This window comes from Podarcis pityusensis (genome assembly GCF_964106645.2).
Source record: "Podarcis pityusensis genome assembly, chromosome: 2".
Lineage (NCBI taxonomy): Eukaryota > Metazoa > Chordata > Lepidosauria > Squamata > Lacertidae > Podarcis > Podarcis pityusensis.
Window position 1 is genome coordinate 73,216,920 of NC_138029.1, and position 19,007 is coordinate 73,235,926.

At 41.5% G+C, this 19,007-nt stretch overlaps 2 protein-coding genes across 26 annotated transcripts in view; one reads left to right on the forward strand and one right to left on the reverse strand.

Moving 5' to 3' along the window:
- The window catches only part of LOC308472026 (uncharacterized protein), a gene marked incomplete at its 5' end in the record, with an annotated part of 286,484 nt that overhangs the window by 218,766 nt on the left and 48,711 nt on the right, over positions 1–19,007 (forward strand). For 2 of the 22 annotated variants that reach the window (XR_013983250.1, XM_080996497.1), the window contains one exon: positions 10,882–11,162. The exons of 18 other annotated variants lie outside the window; for them this stretch is intronic. Coding sequence is in view for 2 of the 4 variants with exons in the window: in XM_080996497.1 (XP_080852623.1) it covers positions 10,882–10,922 (41 nt within the window). Of the gene's footprint in view, positions 1–857; positions 2,180–10,881; positions 11,163–19,007 lie in introns of those variants that run through there. 2 more of the 22 variants (XR_013983251.1, XM_080996495.1) reach the window with 2 other exon arrangements.
- The window catches only part of CACNA2D2 (calcium voltage-gated channel auxiliary subunit alpha2delta 2), a 529,531-nt gene that overhangs the window by 9,179 nt on the left and 501,345 nt on the right, over positions 1–19,007 (reverse strand). For all 4 annotated transcript variants that reach the window (XM_080996409.1, XM_080996408.1, XM_080996407.1 and 1 more), the window contains 13 exons: positions 16,963–17,060; positions 14,826–14,916; positions 13,887–13,949; positions 11,931–12,034; positions 11,173–11,271; positions 10,517–10,611; positions 9,085–9,132; positions 8,495–8,566; positions 7,221–7,373; positions 5,972–6,024; positions 4,301–4,356; positions 3,508–3,631; positions 2,194–2,303 (listed from right to left, as the gene is read on the reverse strand). In XM_080996409.1, coding sequence (XP_080852535.1) covers positions 2,194–2,303; positions 3,508–3,631; positions 4,301–4,356; positions 5,972–6,024; positions 7,221–7,373; positions 8,495–8,566; positions 9,085–9,132; positions 10,517–10,611; positions 11,173–11,271; positions 11,931–12,034; positions 13,887–13,949; positions 14,826–14,916; positions 16,963–17,060 — 1,166 coding nt within the window. The remainder of the gene's footprint in view (positions 1–2,193; positions 2,304–3,507; positions 3,632–4,300; positions 4,357–5,971; positions 6,025–7,220; positions 7,374–8,494; positions 8,567–9,084; positions 9,133–10,516; positions 10,612–11,172; positions 11,272–11,930; positions 12,035–13,886; positions 13,950–14,825; positions 14,917–16,962; positions 17,061–19,007) is intronic.

The window sequence follows — 19,007 nt, forward strand, 5'->3', positions numbered from 1 at the left end:
GCAATTGCTCCATTTGCACCGTTATAATCTGGCCATGTTTCCACCCAACAAGCACAAAATATTTGCAGAGCTATAGTGCAAGAAACAGGAAAACCATTGTAAAACATGGGCGAGGGATGGACTCAAGAGGCACCAATCATGGAAACACTGGGGGTTCATGACTGCATTGTGTGGATTTACAAGTAAACAAAGCATTACAGTAATGGGAGAAACCAGCAGTGTGGATGTGGCCAATGTCTGTCATGAAATTTTTCACAGGGAGAGGGCAACGGCTTATTCGTATCCACTGCTTTTTGTAACATGTCTATTAATGCTTCATCAGAAAGATACCATGTGATAACTCTCATTTTCAAATTATATTCACATGAACAGAATCCCACAAGGATCCCTACCTACTGGTAGGCATGAAAGGAAAATAGGCAACCATGTGTAGACAGTACATTAGAAGAGCCTACTAGATCAGGCCCAAAGGCACATTTTGTCCAGCATTCCGTTCAATAATTGATAGCAATTGATATTTTCCATGAATTTGTCTAGTCTCCTTTTAAAGCCATCCAAATTGATGACTACATCATCTTGTAGTAGCAAATTCAATTGTTTAACTGTGTGAAGAAATACTTTATTTTGTCTGTCCTGAATCCTCCAACATTCTGCTTTGTTGGCTAGCCCCAGGTTCTAGTATTATGCAAGAGAGAACTTCCAATTATTTACTTTAATGTTTCTTATGTAACTAACCTGGCTTGTAAGGCCTAATGCTATTGTGACTTTTTCTGGTCTTTTTGCTATTTGAGTATAATTAAGCCATAAATCCAATGGAACCTAGAGTGTGAATGTGTGAGAGTGATTTCCTGTTACAGGGAAGGAAGAGAGTGCTGTGGGAGTGAGAAGCTACTGGAGTGAGTAATCGCCATAACATAACAGCAGCCAAAGCAAGTCTGGGCCTAGCTAACAGGCAATATATAACACTGTGCAATGTAATATCAGCCACCCTAGAGAGAGCCAAGGGCCTATTTGCCAGATAAGAAGGAAGTGTATCTTTTCTTTTGGTTCTGCCAGTGGCAACATGGTTTATGGTTTTATGGTCTCTCTGTCCATGTGACAGTCTAGTGTAGTGAAAATGTGTGGTGACCTTTGAGGTATAAGAACACCCCAAAACTAAAGCAAGTCGGAGATCCACAGCAGACTCTTGAGGCAGGCATGCAGACACCCAGAGGCCCTAGTCTCTCATCAACACATTACACTTGAACCAGCCACCCAGGTTGTGCATTTGTAAGTACGAATGCATGTTAGGTGACTTTATTCATAATTTGAGCATATTGCGGGGTTAAGAGCACTAACTGCTATATTCTGATTCATAGAGCTTTAAATTTTTACATTACAGTGGTACCTCGGGTTAAGAACTTAATTCGTTCTGAAGGTCTGTTCTTAACCTGAAACTGTTCTTAACCTGAGGTACCGCTTTAGCTAATGGGGCCTCCCACTGCTGCTGCGCCGCCGGAGCACGGATTTCTGTTCTCATCCTGAAGCAAAGTTCTTAACCCGAGGTACTATTTCTGGGTTTGCGGAGTCTGTAACTTGAAGCGTCTGTAACCCGAGGTACCACTGTAGAGTGTTTTTCGACTCCACCTTGCCCTGTCCTGATCAGCCAGAGCTCAGCCAGTTTGATAAACAGATTGCACCAGGAACCATGCCTTTAAAGGGCCACACGTTTTAAAAAGAAGTTTCTAGCTCTCCTGGAAGGAAGGTTATGAAGCAAAATATGCATGTACAAAGGTGTGTAGGTATCTCAATTCGGGGGGAAAGAAACTATTAACTACCTATCACCCAAAGGGACTTCGCACCCCACCGCTTGCATGAAGACTTAGCACAGGTAGGTATTTTCATATGTGCATGCCAACTGATAATGGGGAGGTGGAGGTGTGCCCTGGAACAGCCCATGTGACCTGAAAAGCACCACCCACTTTTCATGCACCTCCTACTCTAAATGTTGCCGTGGGCCATGGAATTGCGCAATGAATACAGTCCAATATTCATTGGCATGTAGAAACAGAGCAGCAATTCCACTCTCAACAAAAACAACACTGCAATGCCGAGGCAGGGGGGAGAAGGGGAGGGAAGGGTTCCAATGTGGTTGGGCCCATTATGTTGAACCTGATACCGCATCATGCAGCAGAGCTGAGAAGCAAAGGATACCCTTTATCTCCGCTTGGAGAAGCTTGGTGGACTCGCACTGGCTGCATATTGGCTTTTCTGCTACAACAAACAGAAGGTTGGTGCGAGCAAGCCTTTGTGCATGGAATAGCCTAGGGAAGAAAAAGAAAAGGGCGTGGGGAAAGGAGGAAGTGCTGCTATCATGCTGATTTAGTACTACTTCTATTTACTGCAGATTATTACAACAATTCAGCTCATAAAATAAAGGTTAAAGTTACATTTGGCCTTATGGCAAAACTACACATGCTCAAATACAAAATATATGCAAACTGCATCAGATAAGAGCTGTATGTGTGTGCAATTTGCCTCTTTTTACCTTTCTAAATGCATGCAACTGGCAGTAGAAGAAGGATCAGGCCCCACTCTTGTGTATTTGGAAGGGAAACATGACTAATAATATAGCCATACACAATTTACTTTTGGTCATGATTATGCTTGCTTCTTTACTTATCTAGACATTATCCATCATATGCATTTAGGTCCAAAATACAGCTTCTTTTAAATGTGTTCTCACACCTAATGTGATTGCTTATTTTATTTAAACAATTAGTCACCACAGGGTAGGGGAGAGACCAAGACTGTAGGGAAACGATTTTACTTTTTCCTCCCCCACTGCAGTCCTGATGAACGCCCCCCAACCCCAGCTCCTATTTCCAGTTGCTGTCAGACGGAGCTTCCCTCACAATGTAAACAAGTTTTGGAATGGGGTGATTTTCATCAGTATGGTGGTTTGTGTGTATATGAGGGGAAAAACTCCTCACATTGGCCTGTCATGGTCCTGATCCTGATTGCCCCCAAGCCTCCTGTGGCATCTACTTTTGCTTTTAAAATAATGCATTTGGCATAATGTGTTGTTTGGTTTAATATTCTAACTGGCTTAGTATTCATTCTGTCTGCCTAGGGCAACCAGACAACGGGAATTCTTTGAGCAGGGCAGCTAGGAATGTCCACCTTCGCCAAACTTCAACTCCTAGGATTTTTATTTTTTTAGTGCCATGATAGTTAAAACTGAATAAAAATGATATCAATCTGTAGTGTAGATACACCCCCCCCCAATTCAGATCAATATTGCTTATTGCTGGAAAGCAATCTACCTGCATAACTCCACCAGGATCTCTTGTATCTTAGCCAAATACCACTCACTGCACTTCACTAGTTTCTATACTACTAATTCTGGTGATAATTTTTAACCCTACTTTAAAAGAGACCTGAGCCAGAAGGGATTACCGCCTTCTAGGGACCAACAGTTTTGATCAGCTAGTATGAATGTTTATAGCAGGGACATCTCCCACTGACCTGGAGCAATTTCCACAGTCAATGATGGTGTTGTAGGTGTAGTCAACTGTGCTAAAATAGTATTGGGTCTGCTTCATGATGCAGCTGGTCTCCTTGGATTCCATGCTGTCAGCTGTGACATCCTCTGTTCGGACACACAATATATACAGTTGGAAATAATGGAAGTGGCAAACATTTATCCTTCCCAAATCATCTAAATTAGCTGTTCTCCTTTAATGTTGTGTCTAAGGGCTTTAACCACACATTATGTTAATTATAGGGCTTGCAGACATGTCAGGGGATTAAAAAAAAAATCCTAAATGCAGTTCCCACCAATTTCCATGGGAATAGCAGCACCTGGGGAGGGTTTTTTTAACCTGTGTGTAAATTATAGGTATGGCACCTGCACAGTGGTGGCTGGTGACATTTTGACTTGGTAGGGCTACAGTTTTTGACCTTGCTGTTTTCATCACAATAGGAATTGCACAGCACGTATTTAGAAAAGTGTGCCATTACAAGTCGGCAGAATGCCATTGTCTCCTCCTTTCTAAAAACAAACAAATAAATCAATTATTCTCTGCACATCTATGGACAGGGAAAAGGCTCCCATGTAACAGGATGCAAGTATGGTTTTCAGAGAAGATCAACTCCATACCTCTTATTTAGAAATTAAGCCATATCACATGACCCAAGTTTTTGCATTCATGTAATGTTTACACCTACACACCTGTTGCAACCCCCCCCCCCAAATTACACAAAAACTTTTTAAATGTGAGGAAAACTTGCTTCCAGATGCATGCAGTAGGGAGCTTACCTGTTTGAAACCAGCTATTGTAGGTTAGTCCATACAAGAATTGCTGAAACAGAGACCTTATAGAAGAAAACAGCAGAGCTATTAGGTGAAGAAAACAAATGCAGGTCACCAACCCAAATAAGTTCCTTGGCTTATGGGACCAAAAAGATATGAAGTCTCTCTTTTCCAGGCCAAAAGAGTAGAAAGAAGCAAGGAACTTCAAGATCAGTAGTTCTCAGGCTTTTTTGAGGGCCACTTAAAAATTGTTGGAAGTCTTGGTGGATCACGTAGTAAACTTTCTTGTTTTTGTTCTGCCTAGTCATCTCATCTTTTAATAACTATAGTGTTGCCTTTTTAATGGTTTTCAGTCTTTTAATTAAAAAACAAGGCTTATAATTGCAATTTTAAAAGACTTCCCTTTCTAATGTGATGAATGCGAGCTCTGAAGTTTGGTGTCATGTTTGTCAGTTTACAAGAGGGGTGCAACTGGGTGGAGGCAGGGCTGGACATAAATATAGTTGCAATTTTGTTTAGAGTGCTTCTTTTTCATTAACAGCTACTAATTGATATTTACATTATGTACTGTATAGAAGCAGACACAGCTTTCCTTCCATGGTTAAGTCCAAGCAATGACACCCTTACAAGCACACAGTTGACTATCTATGTCAAATAAAGCTACAGGTGTAGGTTAGCTGAGTTGCATCCCATGAAACCCATGCATACACAGCTCATGAAACCATGTTACCCTAGCATGGTAGGGTGGTACGAATTTGGGAGGAAAACACAAGGATTTCACTCCTGGAGTAAACATGAAGAAAAACAAAACACGGTGAAAATCTACACCATATAATCGGGCAGATTTGAGGGTAAACCATACACAGCACGGGTCTGCCCTTGTGGCTCGTTGGAAGTTGAAACTGCTACACATGTACTATTACATTGTCGTCTTTATGAGGATATACGTTTGACTTTTATTACACCTGTTTTGCAAAAGTCCAGGAAAGAATCGGAACACCATAGTTTAAAACTACTGCTAGAGGACAAGAATCCCAAGACTACATTAAATGTAGCCAAATTCTGTGCGTCTGCAATTAATCGCAGGAAGCAAGTGGTATCCCATAATGACCAAACCCCTAAATGTTAATTACAGGGGGCACGCTAATAATTAATTTTAATTTTTTATATTTAAATCCTTGTTATATTCATATTGTCCTCTGTATTTCTGATATTTTTGTTGTTGTTTTTTTTGTGATTGTGTGTGTTGATGCTGGTCTGTGACCGTATTAATAAATTCATTCATTCATACACCATATAATCAAAATAATGGGCCCTAGCTGCTGAGAATGGCTCCTTTATCTGGTAGGTAAAAAGTCAAATAATGAAAATTATGTTTGATAATCCAGCTCAGGCTAAGATGGCATCAATTTCTGTCATGGGGAAAAACAAATCAACTACAGTGGGAAAGTACAGATATTTGTAATAGTTCTGCAACCATTCTACAGACCACCTAAATGGGCTTTGCCTTAGATCTTTGCAGAACTTGTTGAAATGTTGACAACCCTAGAACTATTCTACCAGATACTTCTTGATGTGTGTTCTCTCACTAATATGTGCAGTGCAGAGTGGCCCAATGTGTGACATTCCTGTCCTGCTCTAAGAGCTTATCCAGTAAAGGGCAAAAGAAAGGCTTACCATGCAGCTGCTGAAGTCCACCAGGCCAGGTTCAGGAAATCTGCCATTGTTGGCTGGACATAAAGGGATAAGGGAAATGTGGTTGTTAACAGAAAAATTCCACAGTTAGCTCAAGCTCAATGTGCTGTAGCAGCTTTTCACACGCTAAGGATCAAACACGAAGCCCAGAGGCAGGATTCTGTAATGTTTTGAAAAATCCAACCTTTTGACCACATTTATCTGCATCTAATGGTGCTTTGCCACTGATAGAGAATACACAAATAATTCTACAGAGGGACCCATTGGTTCATGATGCAGAGAAGACGAGGTTTACAAAGAGCCAGAGCAACCCTACTCATGAGCACTGCGAGCACACCCAGACATGCAAAATTTGTGATTAGATGGCCTTGCCTGGCATCACTTTTCTCATAATACAATTTTTGAGATACCTAGCACTGATTTTACTAGTACTAGACAAAGATCAGGAGCTTGGAAACATCTCAGTGACTCATTGTGGTTAGTAAACTACCAGACCTCTCTTGTGGCCCATGAATAGAAGAAAATGAAATGACTTTACGAGAAGAAATGGTGATGAATTACCAATTTAAAACTGAACTCCATCTGCACTCTGATGCAACTGTACAAAATGTACAGGGAAAAAGAATGGCGAAGTGTTGCTAGATAGCAGGTAGACATTGTTTGGATTATCCACGCTCTGCATCACTGACAGACCAAGGCCAAGTTTTACCTTTGAGCCACCGTGTGGGAAGTTGCTTGAAAGACCACTTGATGTGATGGCTCTAAAATTCAAAAGCTACTCACTCTCCAGTTCACCCACCATGTGTGGAGAATATTCAAGCCACCACCAATTACAATGTATGCTACAATTGTGTGTGTGTGTGTGTGTGTATATATATATATATATATATATATACACCTACCTCCCAAATTTCAGCCCTATTTTGTTTCCTTAGCAGTGGCCTGCAAAATCTCTTTGGAATTCCTGGTATCAGCCATATTTCAGTACTCAAACAAAATTCTTGTTTATACACCAGTGTATCACAAACAGTAATGTTCACCTAATCTATAAATTCAACAATCCTCATCCTTCCTAAACCCTGCATTGATACAGCTGATAATTCTTCTCTTTGCCTTAAGTATACTGTGGTTACTGTTCTTGCATAATTCCACCTGTAAAGCAAATCCCCACTTGTATGCACATTGCTGAAACCTTCAGGTAAGTCTTCACGGCATGGGAGCCCCCACTCACCACGTACACCCCACGCGGAGCGCCTCCCGTATTGCTCGGAGGTTCTGGAGCGCAGACTGACTGGAAGTCGTAGGATTCTTTCCGTGTGAAGAACGAGTTGTTATAGAGAGCAGACATCAAGTGAGCGTCGACCTCACTGAAGAACTTCCCTACCTGGAAAAGGGAAAAAAAGGACGAAATAATTTGTTTAAGCTGTATCAAGCTGATTATGCATTTTCCAACCATGGGTGCTTCCAGACAGGGACCTTTTATTGCAGATGGGTAATGATCAGATTTTTCTGTGTGCAAGTTTGGTGCTTCAGCTTCCATTCACCCCCCCCCCAGCACTATATTTGTTAGTATTGCTGTCCAAACCAGTGGGCAGAGCTTCATGGAATGCATCTCAGCCGTGTGGATTTTTGTCCTTCCTCTTAATCATTCATCTCTCCACTGTCTTTTCCACCCTGTATCTCTATATGTATATGTGTTTATACCAAGTCACCATGCTTGACAATGGGAAAAATGGAAATTTATGCTTTCCTTGGGAAGGACAATGCCTACTTCTATTTGGTTTTCTTTCTTTCTTTCTTTCTTTCTTTCTTTCTTTCTTTCTTTCTTTTTTAAAAAATGGAGGCAGAACATAGCCATTCTGGCTATTAGCCATTGAAATCTGGATTAAGGTATTGGCTGGCATTTCGATAATGCCTATGACATTGGTTGGGTGCTGCAAAAATACTTGTGAACATTAGCAGTAATGCTACCAGCCCAGTAGAAATGGGAGCAATGTATAAACTCTGCTAAACATGTAGGAAGCTTCTGAACATGCATGTTGGCAACTGGGGTCCTCCATGGGTCAACTGTCTGATATCATAATGATGTTAGATGACCCAAAGTAATTACTCCCCTTTGTGGGTTTGGTTTGAGCCACTTGCATTCAAGCTAGTGAGACAAAGGAATATGAGCTGATCAGTGCTTATAGCAAATCCCAGGGATTGGCTGCCCTATGGTACCCACAGCCAGGAATTCTGTAGTGCAGCTGATCTCAGTGGGCTTGTTAGCAAGCATACCTTTACCTAGGGGCTGGGGCTGACAACAAGCCTTGCTTGCCAAGCTCTACATTGTTCATATATGCATTTCTGTCTGTCCAACACCTTACGTTGCATATGACATTGGGTGTGTGACAAGTAGGTTTGATTTGGGGGAAACGATGAGCTAAATTGTTACCCTTGTTTGGCCTAATTTGGCCTGTGGACTGGAGGTTCTCTACCCCTGGCTATAGAAAAAGCACAGCTTACCTGGAACCAGTAATCCTCCTGGTTGGAAAGTACCAGAAAACCCCCATCATCGATGAGAACACAAAGGAGGTCCTGAAAGATTGAACAATACTTTGTGTTTTGCAGTGGCTTCTAAATTCTGGTTTAGACATTAGTCTACATGCCTGATTGTCTCTATAATGAGCAAAGGCAACCGTAACTGAGCATTCCTTGTCATTCTACAAACATTTATAGTGCTTGCATGTGTTTAAGGATCAGGGTAGTCTAAGAGCAAGGGAATAAAGGTGGTGGAAACAAAGCTTGGTATGTGTATGTGTATACACACACACATGCACAGGGCAGTGCCCCCTGTTTTGCCGCCCGAGGCAAGATCTTGTCAAACTGATGCCATTGATGGCACGATTTATCCACTGGAGGTGGTGCCTATAAGGGTGTTGACTCTTTGGCTTATGCCACCCAAGGCGACTGCTTCATCCCACATCAGGATTTCTGACAGTTCTGGTTCTGGTTTAGGAAGCAGCTAAGGAGACACTACAATAAGCAGTAAGAGTCGCTATGTAACAATCAGCAAAAAGGCCCAGTTATTTTCCATCTGTTTCCTCCATGTTTACCTTGTAATTAGCCTCGCAGTCCATCTCGCAGCCTGTGGAGGGGTCACACTGGAAAGGAAAAAAGAAAGGCAGTGACACCAAGAGAGTTCGAAACACATCTCAAAACTGACTGACTTAAATCCCACATCCACACCCTTCCTAATCACAAGAGGAACAGGTTCTACAGTCAGAAGGGAATTGTGAGGAAATGAGAATGGAGACAGCTTTGGCAATATTTATCTATACTCCGGTAATGTTTAGATTGCTGCAGTGTGCTGTATGTGGGGAATTATGATGACTGTCCAGTTGGAGTAAAATGGAGTGTAATAATCAATTATCACAGATCTGCTTCTGTCCACTGAAGGTTAAAGACAGGGCAGGGGAGGAGGGCGGGGAAGAAGGGTGCCAGACCAGTTTTGCAGGATTGAAGCCACTCCTGCTGAGAACAGTAATAACAGCGCATGGATTGTTCACATGGAGATCCACAGTGGGAGAAAATGTGACTAGTAAAAAAGTCGTCTTAAAAGTGATTTGAAAATCGTTCTAAGGAATAGAAGTGAAACGTGCCAGCAAAAAGCAGCAGCAGCAGCAGAAAAAACACTAACATGGACTGGCAACGGGATTCACTGCTTGGACTATACTTGGTGGTCTTCACTTGTTTTCAGGCACAATCCAGTGTGCTGTCTTGTCTTTGTCCTACAAAGCTCTAAATGACTTTAGGTCAGTAGATCTGACAGACCGCCGTTTCTCATACGAACCTTGCTGTTCTTTAACTTCCTCTGAGACCCCAGTTTTGGGAGCCTCACCTTTTAGAAACTAGGCTGGTAGTTACCAGAAATGTCTTTGTTTTATTGGTGGGCCCTTCTTTATGGAATATCTTCCCCAGATATATTAAAGTGTCTCTAATTTTAGCATCTTAATGTTTTAAGCATGCAGGATCCTCAAAATGAACTGGAGGGGCAAAGAAGTGTTATGAAGTAGGACGATAAACCACCTCTTTCAGGAACAGTAAGATAGAGATATAGAGATAGAGATAGAGAGATATAGATAGAGAGATATAGATATATAGATATAGAACCTCTGGGCAGTGCTTTTTTCTGGGGGGATGCAGAGGTATGCATACCCCTAAACATTTTGTGAATCTTTGTACTTTTCTCCATTTACTGTATTTATTTTTGCTGATTTGAACTATAAAATGGTGATTTTCTTGAGTCAAAATGAGAGTACCCCTAAACATTTTTTTAAAAGAAAAAAAGCACTGCCTCTGGGGGTTCATTCACTGTTGCCAGAGGGAACCTGGCATGTCAGTGGCAAGGGTGACTGCTCTGCTGCAGTGTTAGGACAGCACTGGAGATGCAAAGTGGACTTGCAAGTGCTCCTCAGCTCCAACCATGTTATCTACAAAATGCAAAATCCCAGATCCTTTTCCAGGAGGATATTTTTCACCACCTACTCTTCGTGTCCCCAGCTGATCCCTTTCTGTTCGGTTACTTGCAAGGACTTTAAATTTTTCCGCCCATGCCTCCAGGTCAAGTTTCACTCCAACCACTGGAAAGGGAAAACAAAAAGAGATATTTAGGTTAGAAAAATGTCGTCTTTTTTTTGTCTAAACACCTGGGCTGCATAGACACCACACATTTAAAGCCCATGGCTCCCCCTAAAGAACCACAGGAACTGTAGTTTACCTGGCACAGAGCTACAGTTCCCAGGATTATTTGGCGGAAGTCATGTGCTTTAAATGAATGGTGTGCATCTAACTCAGCTGTCCTGTTGTTTCTTATTAAGTACTGCATCTTGATGCATTTTTCCTAAAACCAGCTTCATTCAGAACTGAGAAACAAAAACTACTTAGCTGCTAATATGACAGCATGAAGGATTACACAAAGGCCACATGAGCCTTCAGCCCAGTGGAGGGGTTTGTCAACCCAATAGTCCAGAGAAATCCAAGCGTTTTTGCATCCTAACTGAAGACAATGAGCTGGTATTTATGTAGACTGCTTGAGAGGCTGTGGAAGGCTTCACAGCTGCAACTGATGTAGACCAGAAGGCCTGAAGACAGGAGAGACATTCCAGAGACAAAGATACAGGCAAACGCCCTGTGATTCTTACCTGCTGGTTTCAGGTGCCTCTCACCAAAGTTGAGCTCAACTGCTGTGCTGACAAGGATCCCAACTGTGTTGTTTTCCAGTTCTAACCCTCGGTAGTTGACTACAGGGGGAAGAAGAAGAAAAAGGACCTGCCAGTCTGTGGATGGCACAGGCAGCATAACTGCTGCAAAGCGCTCTCTGGCTTGGGGGGCAATGCTTTATGGTTCCATGCAGGGCTGCCTTCCTGCCAGTGCCCCCTCCCTGCTCCTTGTGGTGACAAAATGAAAGGCTATGCCTTACTTTTTTATTTCATTAACATTCTAATTAGAATCTGTGACGAGAACACTTTTCTGCTTAAGCAATTACCCACTGCATATAATATGAAAGGGTAGCTACAGCATATGCAGCGAGCAGTGAACCGCTTTATTACATTACCCCTTGTCCTCAGTGGAATTTGTGAATGCAAAGTGGCAGATCCCTTATGGTGCAAGAAACCTAAGCTCAGAAGCTATAAATTACTGACCTGGAGGCATGATGGGGTTCTTTGCCTGCCATTTATTACAGAGCTTCAGGAACCGTGGCTTGATCAAGACTATGTAAATACTACATATTACTATCACTTTCCTTGTAGTAAGCCTTTAAGCAGAATTTATTGCCTCACACCCTGTAGCCAGATGTCTGGTGCCAATTCCTGTAGTTCCATGCTTATAAAGGCTATCGAGGCTGAGGGCAGGGCAAACCAGTCCCACCCACTTGGAGCACTGTGTAGGGCATACTTACAATCCCTGTAAGGGGTCTTAAAGATGTGGCCTTTGTTATCCAGGCTTCTCCGATAGAAACTGGCGTTGAAGGGCTCCCGGTCTTCTTCCCAGTCTTCAGCAGCTCTTTAATGAAATCAACCAGCCCCACAGAATGTCACAAGCTTTTGGCAGAGATTTCATTTTCCATATAGCCGCAAATAAAATATTGGCTTTTTTAAAAACCCCATCAATAATATGTACTATGAACATTTATACTTTCACAACCAGTCTTAGAGACAGGGAAGTGATAGCTGAGAAAGTCCAAATGTTCAGTATACATACATATACAGAGAATTGTAGAGATGGATCACCATATGTAAACAAATAATATATTTCACCTCTGAAATATAGGATGGTATTGAGCCATAAATGTTCTTTTATTAAGACTACCAGCTATTTACTGTGGCTGTGGTACAGTTTTCATTTTGCACAGAGACAAGTGCTTGGCAAACCCACCCTTTTTGCAGCCCCAGGCAAACCGAGGATCAGGAAGTCTACCAGGCCCCTTTCAAGCTGCATTTGCTTTAGTGAATCACAAGTTACGCAGGCACAATTCATTGACTACTGTCAGCCTTTAAAGATAATTACACGCTTTCAGAAACCTCTAAAACCACAAGGGTCACAGAATCACAGCGATGATTAAAACGTAATAGTTGGCAGCCTATATTCCTTTGAGCATCAAGGGCACCGGAACCCAGTAAATTACCACTAATAATTTCCCCCTGAAGGAGGTAGTTGGGAATACAAATCTATTTTGTCGTCAGGAAAAGTGTTGTGAGGGTCTTATTAACCAGAAGTGTCCTTCAGTGACACAGGCTGCAAAGTTGTTAGTGGGTACACTTTGACATTACCTTTTGCTCCTTGTGCTAAAAAGAAGGTCATTCAACACCTTAAAAGAACATATCAAGGAATGGATTTGCTGGACGCCCAAAGTAATGTGGTACCATTAGTAGTCTGTCTACTTCAACTAATTTTTGGAAACCTAACAATGACAACAGTTATGGCTTTTCCCATCTGCCTTGTCCCACCCTCCAGCCCAAGGAGCCTTCATAAGGGAGCTGTTTCCAGAGGAAGAACTATGAGGGGAGAGAGACTCTGTTTGCCATGGGGGTGGGGGTGGGGCTGGTTTCACCTATGTGGCTCCACATCCAGCCCAAGGAACCTTCAGAAGGGAGTTGCTGCCATGGGCATTATGCGTTTGTGTATTTTCATAAGATGAACAGAGGGTGTGGCGTGTCTGCGTGCATGAACTTCACAGCGCTTAGTTTATCTTTTGGTTGCTAATTTGTTAATGTTGTTAATAGTGTTTTATGGATTATAAGTGCTGTATTGATTTGTTAATCCTATGACTTTTGCTTTAATTGTGATGTTTAGCTTATTTTTTAGTTTCTTGATTTGTTAACAGTGTTTTATAGATTATAACTGTTTCACTGTAAATTTGTTAATTATTTGGTATGATTTATACTGTATTTGTGATGTTCTATTATTGTTTGAAGGCTGCCTTGGGATTCAGTTGAATTAAAAATGACATAGAAATATTGTATAATCAATCAGATCAAAATCAAATCAATTCGGATGTTAGAAATGCTTAAGAGGACAAGTGCAATAAAATGTACATAAAATACATATAAAATATGTTTATTTCAATGTAGCTTGACACGGATAAAAATGCGTAAAACATTTTTCGTATAGATATGACAATTCATGAACATTTGCACCCTCAAGGAAGTAATTAAACTGTTGCATTAGTTTCACTGGGACTTGGGCTGCAATAGGAGTAAGCTCCACTTCAGTCAACAGGACTTACTTCTGAGTAGATGTGGTTAGGAGTGTATCCTTAATCATTACTAACTCTAGATTATGGTAGATTGGGGCCACTAAATGCTAAACACATTCTCTTCAGCTGCAGATGATATGACAAACACTTGTCACTTACTTGTTAGGGAAGACACGGGTGATACCACCATCTGTGGCAACAAACACAGCTAAGAGGCTATACCTATAGAAAGGCAGAAATAGAAAGTTACAACCTCAAGCAATATACCAAAGTTCTGCTTCTCACCAGTTTGTCTTTGCCCTGCACCTTTAGCCTATGTGTTGATCATTATAACTGTGGTAGGTATGGTTTGTGTTTTCTGCCCTTTGTTTTCATTTTGTATTATCTTCAGTGCATTTTTACAAGAAAATATGGTGCTGGTACTCACCATGAAGTTGTTATATTTGAAAAAAAAAGTGTCCATACCCTTGAGTACCCCCAGGAAAAAAGCACCAATCATATTGTATGTTTATGTTGTGAACCTCCCTGAGATCTCCAGATGAAGGGCGGTATAGAAAATTAATAAATAATAAAAGGGTGTGTGTGCATTTAGGTTAGTATTGCCCCCTGGGAATGGGAGTGGAAGTTACCATGTAGTTTAAGTTGTGACTTGCAGTTTAGTTTGGATAAAATTTTAACTTGTCTTCAACTTTAACTGGTTTTAAATTTACCCTCTAGCTTTGATAAACTAGACTAGTTTTCACTGGTTTTATACTGAATGGAAAGCTGAAACTTTCAGCTGAGCCTTTTTCCACTTAAAACCTCACCTAGCCCTCTTAACGTAGGAAGACTTAAGTCCACTTTAAGCTTGTTCTTAAAGCTAATCCTATTTTCAAAAATCTAAGATGACTAGGTCTGTATCGTGTAGAGTTATATATTAGTTGGGTTTCCTTTTATCCCTTCTCCAGAAGTGACCAATTGTATAGCTAGCTTCTCAGAAGAGAGTTTCAGGGTGAACACTGCCATATATCTGCTTTCTTCCTGGCTGGAAAATACTCTTGTTGGGGCACCAAAATGCTCCCAGTGTCTGAAAGAGCAAGGAATTGAAATTGTATTTACGTGTTAAGGTCTTGGTCCTTCCACACTCTTTCCACCAGCTGTTGGGTGATTCCTGTGTCCAGGATGAGGTTGTGAAGGAGGAAGTTATCACCTTGAAAGAGAAAGAGAGAAATGTTTCCAATCCAGAGTCTTGCTTATTGAATATCCCCTGAGGAGGGCTCCACTCCATTTTAAAGTATGATGGTGAAGAATCCTCTTTGCCTTCTACTCTTGCTTGCCTTTTCCCTCTCTCCTTGCATAGCCGCCTTTTCACTTGTTTCAGCAGCAACTTAAACTGCATCGGAAAACAAGGATACTGCAAGGTGTGCAGTGGACCCTTTCAATGCTCACTGGTTAGAATGCCCTGCAGAGGTTGCCTTTAGCTGATAAGCTTCTGAGGTTGCTGTGTGATCCTTATAACTTGATTAGTTGGCTATGTATATTAAGTTATATATGTTCACAAAAGTAATAAACCTTAGAGTACATGACCAGCTCTACTAGTGCATCCCAGTACTTTCTAGTGTTATGCTAGTTTTGCAATGTTGCCAATGACTCTCCTCTCAATCGTGGAAGTCCTACCAACTCTGCTGGTAACCTGTTGCACCTTGGCTTCTCCAGCTCTGCTGATGTCTCTCAAGTTAGAACTCTCTTACCTAAGTTGTCCTGGTGGGACAGGCAGCCTCTGACATAATTCTCCATATTACTGCCGCCACCACATGGTAGGTCTATGTCCCCTTTTACTTGACTTAATAGAGGTGGGCACCACTGGCAGAGAGAGTCTAGGTCATGTATGACGGAGAACCTGCGGGTCCTTCAGATTACAGCTCCCATAATCCTTGAGCATTGCTGAGGCTGATGGGAGAAGTCCAACAACATCTGTTGGGCAACAGTTTTCCCACACTCCATCCCATCCTAGAGCATCTCTTAGCGCTGCTACTATGCGGGGCACATTTCCTTCCCAGTTGTTTCCTCCGTGCATTGCCCTATGGGAAAAGACTCTGAGCCTTTCCTGGCCCTCTTTTGTTTCATGCAATTGCCATAGATGTCTGCCAGCTAAGCCACATAGTTCTCTGCCATGTGGGCATGGACTTTGAGACTGTTTCTATTTCTCAGTCACGCTGAGTACAGCAAAGAAACAAAAGCTTAAAAGTGGCATTTCAATTATAGGCAGGATTGGAAGGGGACTTCTAGAGGTTGTTGTCACCGAACTAAGGATACTTTAGGTGAAAGACTTAAAAAAAAAAAAATTCATACACAGAGGGGAGTGATAGGCCATAGGCTTCTTACCTTATTTTCAGTGCTGAATTGCGTTATCACTAGAAAATTTAACTGATGTTTAATAGCAGGCTGTTTTCTTGCAATGCAATCTCACTGTTTTTATGCTATCCCTGGAAATGGATTTGTCTGCCTTGGTTGGGGATTTGTCTCAGGAACAGACCGGTTTTATACATGAGGTACTTTTGTGAAATGTGTACTACTAACATTAGAATCAGAGAGCACCAGCCTTATGTGGAATATGACCTGGTTCAAACCAGATCACAACTAGAGTACCTGCTGATGGTCACATTTATGCTTGACAAACTGCATTACTCAGTGACTGTGCTTGCAATCTGAGACACCCTTTCCTGGGAATAAGCCCCATAGAATTCAATGGAGTTTGCTTCCAAGTGGATATGCCCAGTATTTCATTGTGAACTTAGGGGTTTCATTCATCATTTGCATCCTCCTTTCATGACACCAGAGAACTGATACTACAACCTTCCCCAGAGAATAGTAACCCACCCCAATTCTTTCTTCATAGGGTGCACTCTATCTAAATCAGGTGTGGGAAAACTTTGCCCCTCCAGGTATTGCTGAATTACTGCTCCCATGTTCCCTGGACATTGGCCATTCTTGCTAGGGCTGATGGGAGTTGTGGTTCAGCAACATCTGGAGGGCCAAATGTCCCCCCACTCTTGATCCAAATAATTTTAATTTTTTTGGCAAACATAAACTTTGCTCCATTTTTAAAACAACAACAACAACATTTAAATGTATATCTTTTAAAGCAGAAGCACACTTTTGCTTCTGGGTTTTTCCTTGGTTCTCTGACCCAAACAGTGCTGAGTGTTTCTTGAGAGAAGGCTGAGTCTCCACTGCATGCCCTGGGGGTACTTACATTGCTTGGAGTCAGGCGTCACCTTTTCCATGAGGGCGATAAAGTTTTCCAGGAATTCAGTGTTGTTATCCGACTGGCTGAGGTCTTTGCAATATTCTCTGGGATTATGATGAAAAGATTTGTCGTTTGGAAGGATGAAAAAGTTACTGTCAGTTTTCTTCCTCTCAGAACTGCTATAATCATGACTTTGTGTACAACGTAGGTGAGGCTGTTACCCAGTCATGTTGCTATTGTGCCTAAGAGAACACTTTCAATACTGTCTGCATACATGTTTGAGATAGGAGTGGTGGGGGATTCCTGTAAAGATATTTGTCCTGTCCATGAGCAAGGCTGTGTGAGACATCAGTACTTGTGTGCACTTGAAATCTATTTGTACAAACGCATTTAAATGTGGGGATGTGAGGAGGAGGAAGTAAGTGTGGAAAAGGATACGTGTAAAAACCCAAAATATCTTTAAAACAGATCTTCATATCGAAGATACTCATACGCTGTTCTGTATGACTTGGGCTCAATTTGGAACATAAGTGGATACAGATTGTAATCATTATTTATCTCCTGCCTTTCCCCCCAGGTGGCTTACAGATAAATTAGATGGCACTGTGCTCAATAAAGGTGGCATTTGGGTTTCCCACACTGCTATTATAGTGCCTCTCAAGAATATTAGAAGACTATTAAATAATGTGGGGCTGATCTATGGAGGAATAGTAGGCAGTCTGGGGAATTTAATGACCATATAAAAATCTGTGGCATTCCCTCATTCCTGTTATTGACTGATGCCACCCATCACCATCTGAAACAAGAATGAATACTGTGACTGCTTCTCTTCTGGATTTGTGTAGCAATTGCACTGCTATTCTAAGAATTCAGTTGTTTAATTAAATTCCTTTAATTCCCCAACCCGGTGCCCTCCATGCTGGCTGGGGCTGTTGGGAGTTGTAGTCTAAAACCTTTGGAGGGTATCAGGTTGGAGAAGGTTGCAGTAGGGAAGGTAGCTTAATTAACCATGATACTTGCTTGAACCCCTTTAGGTTTAGAAAGACTGTGGCAAAAGAAGGCCTTCTTTCCTTCAAGCTATTTTTCTGAAGTTCCAGAACTGTCCTTTATTCTGATTTTCAATATGGCCTCTGCAGAAGCTTTACAGAGCTTTACAGCTCTCGTAAGAAAAAAAAGCTTCTGTTTATAAACAGGTACTGTTCGACAAAAATGGAAACTTTGGTAATCAGGATGGTTATAGATTTATACACAGCTTTGGAAAACAGGTATGGGGGACTGCAGTTTCCCCTGTGCAGTTCTAGCAATAGGTTTTCTTCTTATCCATCATTTTATCTACATTTGGTCACAGCTTCATTTAACTCTGGTTTCTTTGGTCTCTTTTTAAACACAGCTAAATAAATATGACTCCTTCATGTATGTAATGAGATCCCGCAGTGGGAAACTTAGGATTCAAAGGTGATACAACTAATGCCTCTATTAATCCTAGTAGCATTTCCAGTAGTAGCAGGTCTCTCTAGAGCAGTGGTGGGCAACCTTTTTAAGGTCAAGGGCTGCATAAGAGTCTAGATGGAAGCTGAAGCCCTCTGGCTGTAAAGCACATAGCTCCCTATGAAGCCACAATACTGCCTAATGATGTCTGATTGTATTCATACCACACTGGCTTCCATTACAAGCTAATGCAATTTAGGTTTCTGGGATACAGGCATTATGAATGATACAACACTGTAGTCAAAGAAGCATGACTTTTTTTAATGTCTTTGAGAATAATACTCCTGCCTCCTAAATGAAACTAACTCTGACTAGAGATGGGTGAATGTGTCAATTTCAGTTTCTCATTTTTCAAATCTTGAGTTCGGGTCTCCACATTTCCACATCTGTTCGAGATGCCCCCCCCCCCGCCCCAGGTTCCAATGAAAATTTATCAGTATTTTAGTGCAAATTTCTAATACATATACATTTTTGTATGTAATTTTGCCTACATTTTTGCAAAGCAGTTTCCAGAATAGAATGCATTTTGTGATATTTTCACTAGTATATGTATTTATGGACAC